We start from the raw sequence: 10347 nt of genomic DNA, 5'->3' as shown, positions 1-10347 counted from the left end.
CCGATATTATATTACATAATATTGTATACACTATGAGAGTGAATACAATATATTCATATTTAAAAAAAAATAAGAATGTATTTTAAAATTAATTAATTCATTAGTTTGAGACCAAAACGAGTCTTAAATTAACCTCAAATCTCATGATATTTTTTTTCAAAGAATCATATAAAAATTAAATATAAAGGTTAAACTGTATTTTTAGTGTAATCTCGCTAATATATATACCGCTAGGTTCTAAGATGTCGAGATTTTTTTTTATATTTTTGTCAATTGCGTGATTAATTTTTTAATATGGTAATTAATAAAGGTCAATAAAAAAATAATTCACAAAATTAATACAACTTTTATAAATAAGTATATTATGAAGTTAAAGAGTAGTGGATCTGTAATTTTTTACTTTTATATACACCTTTTGTTCAGATCAAAATTAATTTGAGCATGAGAATATAATTGCAGATAACAAAATAGTGAGACACCAAGATTAAGAGGAAGAACACCAGGAGATCCAATTTTGAAGAAACAATATATATTTGATGGGCCGGGCCCATTACGTAGGGCGTGGTAATGCAAGGGGTGGAAACAGAAAAGCAGAACCCGAAAAGAAAGAGGAACAATAAACTGAAAGTTTAAATTTATAATTTATTTAGGAAAAGACAAAAGTGAGGAGAAGGAGAAGGAGAAGGAGCGTGATCCTGTGAGCGGAACGCGCGAGCGAATCGAGGGAAATGGTAAAGTTTCTTCCGAATTCTACGTACGCTATATTTCCGATCCACCTTACTCATTCTTCTTCACAGATCTTTCTCTTGTTCCTACTTTCTAGATTCAATTCTCAGATTTTGCATCATACCACGATTTTAACTATCCATGTCCCAAAATCCATTAAATCTCGACTTCATTGTTCATGCTTTCGTGTGTAATAGCATGATTAACGCTCTTTTTTTGTTTCCGCACTGAATCATGAGATTCTTCTTATCGCCTATTTTATATATGTATTAGATTTTTGTGGTAATTGTGATAATTGTACCTCTTTCCTCATTGCGATTAGGTTACTCTCATAACTTGTGTTATCATCCATGTTTCTATGATCTACACCTTGCTGGCCATGTTTTATTCTGTTACTATCGCATTCTTTTTTTATGTATCTCCAATTTCATTAATTAAATGTAGATACAATTTGTGCTGCTCATTAGTCGTCAAGGGAAGGTCAGGCTCACAAAATGGTATTCTCCTTACTCGCAGAAGGAGAGAAATAAGGTAAGGTAACATCCTATTGCCATGTTTGGATAGAAATTGCCAATTCCACTGTGCAAATTGAAGAAGTAAGAAATTGAACTTTTGAGAGTAGAAGAAAAGTTTTCTCAACTGAAATGCAAACCTGTAATTAGTTATTTAGTTCTTCAAAATTTCACAAGCTGCTCGTTCTAGTGGTATTTGTTATTTTCATGGCCGACTTCTTATTTTTCTTTAATTTTGTAACTTGGGTAATGATACATATAGAATCCAATATTTTATACAATCACATTGCAACCCTCAATACTACTATTTTAATATTTTTTCATATCATTTAATTATAAATTTAACTTTTATTATATATATTTATTTCTAAATCTATTATTTCAAGAATTGTCAAACTATCATTTTCTTTCTTTGTAACTTTGTATTGTATGCACAGTGATGGATCTGTGCATGATTGCTTACTGTGTCCCACTTAAATCATCCTTGATTGATACATATATTTTACATGTAATTTATTTTTGACAAGGCTATCCGTGAGATCAGTGGATTGGTTCTTACACGTGCTCCCAAGCTCTGTAATTTTGTAGAATGGCGGGGACATAAAGTTGTTTATAAAAGGTAATTTAACAAGAGTGTGTGGCCGTTTGTCATATACAACTACTTACTCCTTTGCTAGAAACTCTTCTGTCTGGCTATGTTATAACAATTATCTGCTGCAGATATGCAAGTCTTTATTTCTGCATGTGTATGGATGAGGAAGACAACGAATTAGAAGTCCTTGAAATAATTCATCATTTTGTAGAGATTCTTGATCGGTATTTTGGCAGTGTGAGTTCTGTTCAAAGCTTTGACTTTTGGAGAGTACTGCTTTATTCACCTATGAAAATAGTTCCATTCTTTCTGGGAAGGATATAAAGATTAATGGTCGCTTCACCGTTTGCAGGTCTGTGAACTGGACTTGATATTCAATTTCCACAAGGTTTGTCTGCGCATCATGTCATGATTTATGCCCAAAAGTTGAAACAAATGCTACTTTTTAACATTTAACCTGTTGCCATTATGAATTATTTTTCCAAGCTGAATCACCTTAATTGGGCTTTAATAATTGATCTTTTCAACTGCCTCCTTTTCTTGGGGTCAACTAATTTCTCTTCTGACATATGTTCTTAATTTGTTTTATCATGGAAGGCCTATTATATACTTGATGAACTTCTCATTGCTGGCGAGCTTCAGGAGTCAAGCAAGAAAACTATTGCACGGTTAATAGCTGCACAGGTATGCAAGGGTCCTTCACGTTCAGAATGTTTCGGTCAGCAGTTTCTTCCTCGAGAGTTTTGTCTGATGCAATTTTATATGAAATTGGGTTTCAGGATTCATTGGTGGAGACTGCCAAGGAGGAAGCTAGTTCATTAAGTAATATAATTTCCCAAGCCACTAAGTGAGAAAATCCCTTGTTCCAGTTGGCATTTTGGGGCATGGTGTTTCGTATGATCAAAGAGTGAACTTTTCCTGTTAATATATATTATGACCAAGCCCCGTTTTTATTTCTGTTATGCTGAACATTCGATTTTCTCTCCTTGATTATGTTTTTTTTGGTACAATGGACTAGTATCAGGAAGACACGATCTTCTTTGTCTGAATTCCATTAAGGTTCGCAATTTCATGCATATAGTTTTTTTTCTTCAGGCAAGATTGCATGAACGTGTCTTCTTATACCCTCAAGAAGGACATTTAATTTTGAAAGACATTTAGTTAGTAGAAGACAGTTTTTTCGCTGCACCGTTTAGTCGGCGTGACCTACCCCGTGAAAGGAATTTCTTCCTGCACCTCCATAGTTTTTTTCCTACACCCCATAGTTATTGTAATTTCATTGTAATTTCAAAACTATTCTTAATTCGAATTTTAAATTTTATAATTTGAAATTTATTTTCTGGATTCAAAAGTAACTTTTTAATTGTAGAATTTGAAATGCAAACTTGGTTTCCAAATTTTACAATTCAGAATTCATTTCTGAATTCATAAAATAATAAAATTTGAAAGTAAACCTTGTATTTCGAATACTACAAAATATGTAGTATTTTGAATCCAGAAAATAAAAAATATGTAGTTGCAGGAAGAAATTTATATTCTGATTTTTATAAATAAGAACTTACTACTTTACTTTCCTGAAATGTAAATTATATTTTGAACTGGAATTCGAAAATCATTAAATGAAAAACTTATGGGAGTGCAGGGACTTAGGAGTCCTTTTTTTATTTCATTAAGGATATAAAATACACTTTTTCACCTAAAGTATTAAAGGTGATAGAGCTGCACCACCTTTGAATGGCTAGTAATCTGTAAGCTTATAAGCTTGATGAATACTTTGAAAAATATATTTGTGTAAACCATTTATTTTTTATTCCTCTTACTATTAACTCTCCTGTTTAGTATTTATCTCTTGAAAACATTAGTATCGGACATTGAAACCAGTTGCGTTTCAAAATCCTCAAATTTGTATCTCCTGTGTTAAACTGTTAATAATAGGAAAGTTAAGTTACAGAATGCATATTACTACTTTTCACTACAACAAAGCTTCCCAAGTCAGATGAAGTGTTTTGTGGGATCCAATGTTACAACTCTTTGTTGTGAGGATATTCCATTAAGTGCAATTACTCTTTTATATTTTCTGCCATTTAAAAAAGATGACATTTGAAAAGTGGAGAAGGAATGATTGGACTGGCATGAGAAGAAATTTATGACATGCACTCCTAAGACAACTGGGTGAGAAATCCATAGCCACAAATGAAGGTATCGTACAATAATGTTAGCCTACGTATGTTTCTTCCCATAACATTTCGCCTTATCCTTCTAACCACTTCCATTTCAATAATTCCACACACACCAAAGCTACCGAGTGAGTGAGTGAAGACGATGAACAAAGCTGCACGTCTCGTCTTCATCCCTTTTCCGGTCACCGGTCATCTCATCTCCACCATTGAGTTCGCGAACCTTCTGATGGAGCGCCACCACCATATCTGGATCACTGTCTTGGTAATCAAACAACCACCTCACACCACACCTGCTTACACCGATTCCCTTCACTCACACCGTCTGCAGCTCATCAACCTCCCCCAAGTTTCCTCCAACTCCCCACCAAACCTAATGCAAGAAATACTACAACTGCAAAAGTCCAACGTCAAAGAAGCCGTCGCCAACCTCCCCCCCGCACCGCCACTCGCCGCCTTCGTCCTCGACATGTTCTGCACCACCATGATCGACGTCGCCGACGAATTCCACGTCCCTTCCCTCGTGTTCTTCACTTCTGGTCTTGCTTTCCTCGGTTTGACGCTTCATCTTCACACCCTGAAGGAAGAGGAGAACGCCGAGTTCACGATCTCCGACGCCGAGTTCATCACCCCTAGTTTCGCCAAGCCCCTCCCAAAGCCGAATTTGCCTTCCTTAGTGCTGAACAAGGAGTGGGAGCCAATATCCTTGGCCTTGGGGAGGGGCCTGAAGAAAGCCCATGGTATCATAGTAAACTCATTCGAGGAGCTAGAGTCCCATGCGGCCCACTACCTCCTTAACGGGCCTCAGCCCATTTATCCAGTGGGGCCCATTCTGAACACAAAGCCCAATGTTAATCCTCGCAACGGTCACATCTTGGATTGGCTTGACCAGCAACCTCCTTCCTCTGTTGTATTCCTGTGCTTCGGGAGCATGGGTTCTTTTGGTGAGGATCAGGTGAGGGAGATCGCACGTGCTCTTGAAAACAGTGGGGCCCGCTTCCTATGGTCCCTGCGGAAACCTCCACCCAAGGGTTCTTCTCTCTCGGTGCCACCCTCTGATTATGCTTCCTCCGATTTCCCCTCAATTTTGCCCGCGGGCTTCTTGGATCGGACGGCGGGGATTGGAAAGGTCATCGGATGGGCCCCTCAAGCCCAAGTGCTGGCCCACCCCGCCATCGTGGGCTTTGTTTCCCACTGCGGTTGGAATTCTATCCTTGAGAGCGTATATTTTGGTGTGCCCATTGCCACGTGGCCGCTCTACGCGGACCAACAGAGTAACGCATTCTTACTGGTGCATGAGGTGGAGATTGCTTGCGAGATTTCGTTGGATTACAGGGTTGAGTTCAAGGATGGTTCTGCCCCTCTTTTGAGTGCCCAGAACATAGAAAAAGGGATACGAAATGTGGTGGAGATGGATGATGAGAGAAGGAAGAGAGTAATGGAAATCAGTGAAAAAAGTAGGAAAACTTTGTTGGAAGGTGGATCTTCCCACTCTTCTTTAGGACGTTTGATTGATTATATAATGGATCAGGTTTAGGTATCATTATTGTAACACACTATTGGACACTATACTATTAATATATTAATATATTAATTTAAAAAATATTTGTTTATTTTAATAATTTTAACATTTTTTTATTATGGTTACAAAAATAAGAAATAATTTTTTTTAATTTGTCGTTATAAACATCTTTCTGTTATAAAAAATAACAAAAATTGTGTATTTTCATATTTTACATTTTAAATTTTAAAAATTATACATATCTTTCTATCTAAATCCGTATAATAAAATATATGCATACTTCATGCTTAAGATAATGTGGTTCAAAAGATCATCAAGAGTGTTGAGAACAAACTATCATGAGATCAATTATTATTGAAAAAAAAGGTTATGCATAGTCCCGGTCTCAGATCAAATTATCATTGTAACAAAATTTCTAACTAAGATCAAGCGATCATTAGAACAATTGTTTACCAAAATCAAACGATCATTGAAAAAAAAGCTATTCATAATAACTATTTGATATCAAACGATCATCAGATTAAAACTATACAAGATAAATTATACGTATCTTTGTATCTAAATCCATATAATAAAGTATATACATACTTCAATTGTTTCCTTTGTAAAAATTCATTCATGTTTCTTCGATGGTAAAACCAAAACTTATGCTTTTTTTTTATTTCTTAAAATAATTAAAGTAAAATAAAAATACATGTGCAAATATCACTTAAAACATGTTTTTTTTCAAGCCAACCAAATATTTCAAGACTATATATTTGGAGAGTTTCTGCCAATGTTGGGAAGCATGAGATGTGTCTCAACCTCAAAAAATGTTTTTCTAATCAAACTATCATTAGAATAATTACTATCAAAGGCCAAACAATCATAGAAAGAACACTCACCGTTGATAAAAAAGATCATCAAGAGTGTTGAGAACAAACTATCGTGAGAACAATTACTATTCAAGACTAATCGATTATTGAAAAAAAAGGTTATGCGTAGTCCCTTTCTAAGATCAAATGATCATTGGAACAAAATTTCTAACCAAGATCAAACGATCATTAGAACAATTGTTTACCAAGATCAAACAGTCATTGAAAAAAAAACTATACATAATAACTATATGATATCAAACAATCATCAAATTAAAAGTATACAAGATTGTTATTCGAGATCAAACAACTATCGGAATAAAACTATACATAATCATTATGTGAGATCAAATGGTCATCATATCAAAGTTACACATAATTGTTATGCAAAATCAAACAATCATCAAAATAAAACTTTTACGGACTATAGCATCGAAGAATCTTGTACAGGTGAATCTCTTATATTCCTTCATATAATCCATATATTTTTACTAACTTGACCGTCAAATGATTTTATATAGTAAAATCTCCCTTTATTATCTTTGACAACCTCAATGATCTTATCTTAAGTCATAATTCATCTTCACTTTCTTCCTAACTCGAGAGACAAACGCTCTTATTAAGAACATACATCATGAACCTCGTAAACATGTTCATGAAATAGCATCTCCATTATCATACAAAACACTTCGTTTTCGTTTGGCATATGGCTTGAGTTGAAGAACTATACCTCTATTGAAGTAAAAATCACACCGTTTCTTGAATCAGGAGTACAAAGTATAGTCAAACTTGTGTCACTATTCAGCTGCACAACCGTACTATGCATGAATTGAAAGTGTTGTTCATCAATGAAATTTTTTTCAAAAGAATGACCAATAACAGCTATAGTCGTGGATGAACTTATGCAGGTATCGTTGGTTATAATCAAACCAAACCCACACCTCATTTTTATAAAGTTCAGCATAACTTATTAAGTTCAGTCACTAGATTCCAAAATCCTGTTTAAATTTGAATTGTAGCTTGGCATGTAACCAACATCCACCATGTCTAAATTTTATAAAAGACATTCCTAAAATGTGAACTATGTTTGAATTATATTTTGAATTATGTGGGCTTCGACAAAGTTGTAAATTCTATAATTAAAAAGTTTATAAAGTACATTCCTGAAATGTGAATTATATTTTCAACTGTGGAATTCCAAAGAAAAGAAAAACTTATGGAACGCAGTGACTTAGGAGTCTTTTCTATTTCATTATAAAATAGACTTTTCACCTAAAGTATTAAAGGTTATAAAGATGCAAGAATAACCTCCCACCTTTGAAGGACAAGTAATGTGTAAGCTTCATGAATACTTTGAAATATATATATATATATATATATATATATATATATATATTTGAGAAAACTTTTATTTTTTATTCCTTTTTACAGTTAATCTCTCCTATTTAGTTATTTATTTATTGAAAGATTATTATCCGACATTGAAACCAGTTGCGTTTCAAAATCCTCAAAATTGTGTCTCCTGTGTTAAACTATTAATCATAGGAAAGTTACGTAACAGAATGCATATACTTTTGACTAAGCAAAGATTCCCAAGTCCGATAAAGTGTTTTGTGAGATCCAATATCACAAGTCTTTGTTGTGAGGATATTCCATCAAGTGCAATTATTCTTTCATATAATTTGTGATTTAAAAAAGATGATATTTGAAAGTAGAAAAGGAATTATTGGAATGGCATGAGAAAAAGTTTATCTCATGCACTCCAAAGACCAATGGGTGAGAAATTCATAGCCACAGATGTAGATATCATACAATAATGTGGCCTTACGTTTCTTCCCATAACATTTCCCCTTATCCTTCTAATCACTTCCATTTCAAAAATTCCACACACACCAGTGAGTAACAAAGATGAACAAAGTTGCACGTCTCGTCTTCATCCCTTCTCCGGGCACGGGTCATCTCCTCTCCACCATTGAGTTCGCGAAGCTTCTGGTGGAGCGCCACCACCATATCTGGATCACCGTCTTGGTAATCAAACAACCACCTCACACCACACCTGCTAACACCGATTCCCTTCACTCACACCGTCTTCAGCTCATCAACCTCCCCCAAGTTTCCTCCAACTCCCAACCAATCCCAATGAGAGAAATACTCCAACTGCAAAAGCCGCACGTCAAAGAAGCCGTCGCCAACCTCCCCCCCACACCGCCACTCGCCGCCTTCGTCCTCGACATGTTCTGCACCACCATGATCGACGTCGCCGACGAATTCCACGTCCCTTCCCTCGTGTTCTTCACTTCTGGTCTTGCTTTCCTCGGTTTGACGCTTCATCTTCACACCCTCAAGGAAGAGGAGAACGCCGAGTTCACGGTCTCCGACGCCGAGTTCGTCACCCCTAGTTTCGCCAAACCCCTCCCAAAGCCGAATTTGCCTTACATGGCGCTGAGCAAGGAGTGGGAGCCAGTGTTCTTGGCCTTCGCGAGGGGCCTGAAGAAAGCCCGTGGTATCATAGTAAACTCATTCGAGGAGCTAGAGTCCCATGCGGCCCACTCCCTCCTTAACGGGCCTCAGCCCATTTATCCAGTGGGGCCCATTCTGAACCCAAAGCCCAATGGTCATGCTGACAACGCTCACATCTTCGATTGGCTTGACCAGCAACCTCCTTCCTCTGTTGTGTTCCTGTGCTTCGGGAGCATGGGTTCTTTTGATGAGGATCAGGTGAGGGAGATCGCACGTGCTCTTGAAAACAGTGGGGCCCGCTTTCTGTGGTCCCTGCGGAAACCTCCACCCAAGGGTTCTGCTTTCACGATTCTGCCCTCTGATTATGCTCCATCCGATTTTCCCTCAATTTTGCCCGCGGGCTTCTTGGATCGGACGGCGGGGATCGGAAAGGTTATCGGATGGGCCCCTCAAGCCCAAGTACTGGCCCACCCCGCTATCGTGGGCTTTGTTTCCCACTGTGGTTGGAATTCTACCCTTGAGAGCGTATATTATGGTGTGCCCATTGCCACGTGGCCGCTCTACGCGGAACAACAGACAAACGCGTTCTTACTGGTGCATGAGGTGGAGATTGCTTGCGAGATTTCGTTGGATTACAGGGTTGAGTTCAAGGATGGTTCTGCCCCTCTTTTGAGTGCCCAGAACATAGAAAAAGGGATACGAAATGTGGTGGAGATGGATGATGAGAGAAGGAAGAGAGTCATGGAGATTAGTGAAAAAAGTAGGAAGACTTTGTTGGAAGGTGGATCTTCCCACTCATCTTTAGGACGTTTGATTGATTATATAATGGATCAAGTTTAGGTATCCTTATTGTAATAATAAACCTGAAACACACTATCCCACCCTATACCACACATATATTCGTATTATCCTGCTAGAATATATATTGGTAAAGTATCAAATTTAAAAAATATTTATGAAATTTCTCATGATTTTAACATGATTTTAACACTTTTTATTATAATTACAAAAGCAGATATTTTAAACTAGTTATAACAAATATTTTTCTGCTACAAAATTGAAACATACTTATGTATATAAATATGTATTATCAATTTATAAATAATTTATAATTACATAATATATAGATGTGAATTTCGTTTCTTACCTTCTAAATTTTAAATATTATATGTCCTAATCCGTTTAATCATGTATATATATATACTTCATGCTCAACATAATGGTGTTCAAAATCAAGTTGCTATAAAATTCTCTAGTTATCAACTGGTATGTATGATATGACTGAGGCAGTGGATGTGAACTCCATAAAGCTATTCTTACGATTTTCTCATCACACTCGTAAAATCTACAATGAAGCTTCAATGATAAAGGCACTGGATATTCTCATTTGGAATCAAACATGATTAAGAGTTGAGCCAAATCAAATATGATTTCTTCGTCGACATATCTTTACTATAATTAAGAGTACGTTTGTTTCCTAAACTTCATTCAGGTTTCTTCAACG

At 36.3% G+C, this 10347-nt stretch overlaps 3 protein-coding genes across 3 annotated transcripts in view; all 3 read left to right on the top strand.

Moving 5' to 3' along the window:
• Window positions 1-2924, top strand: part of LOC137824096 (AP-1 complex subunit sigma-1) — a 43856-nt gene extending 40932 nt beyond the window's left edge. The window contains exons 2-8 of the mRNA XM_068629551.1: window positions 667-731; window positions 1171-1257; window positions 1766-1857; window positions 1959-2067; window positions 2183-2218; window positions 2428-2514; window positions 2610-2924. Of these exons, the coding sequence (XP_068485652.1) occupies window positions 729-731; window positions 1171-1257; window positions 1766-1857; window positions 1959-2067; window positions 2183-2218; window positions 2428-2514; window positions 2610-2681 (486 nt within the window). The 5' untranslated portion in view covers window positions 667-728 and the 3' untranslated portion in view covers window positions 2682-2924. The remainder of the gene's footprint in view (window positions 1-666; window positions 732-1170; window positions 1258-1765; window positions 1858-1958; window positions 2068-2182; window positions 2219-2427; window positions 2515-2609) is intronic.
• Window positions 2925-3722: 798 nt separating this feature from the next.
• LOC137824094 (anthocyanidin 3-O-glucosyltransferase 2-like) lies at window positions 3723-5547 on the top strand. The gene has a single exon (XM_068629548.1). The coding sequence runs from the start codon at window positions 4153-4155 to the stop codon at window positions 5542-5544; it is 1392 nt and encodes a 463-aa protein (XP_068485649.1). The 5' UTR covers window positions 3723-4152; the 3' UTR covers window positions 5545-5547.
• Window positions 5548-7985: 2438 nt separating this feature from the next.
• Window positions 7986-9831, top strand: LOC137824090 (anthocyanidin 3-O-glucosyltransferase 2-like). Its single transcript, XM_068629545.1, has one exon. It carries the CDS (start codon window positions 8292-8294, stop codon window positions 9681-9683), a length of 1392 nt encoding a protein of 463 aa, XP_068485646.1. The 5' UTR covers window positions 7986-8291; the 3' UTR covers window positions 9684-9831.
• Window positions 9832-10347: the final 516 nt, after the last annotated feature.

Source organism: Phaseolus vulgaris, chromosome 8 (genome assembly GCF_000499845.2).
Source record: "Phaseolus vulgaris cultivar G19833 chromosome 8, P. vulgaris v2.0, whole genome shotgun sequence".
NCBI classification, from domain to species: domain Eukaryota; kingdom Viridiplantae; phylum Streptophyta; class Magnoliopsida; order Fabales; family Fabaceae; genus Phaseolus; species Phaseolus vulgaris.
This window is presented reverse-complemented; position numbering and strand designations above follow the sequence as displayed.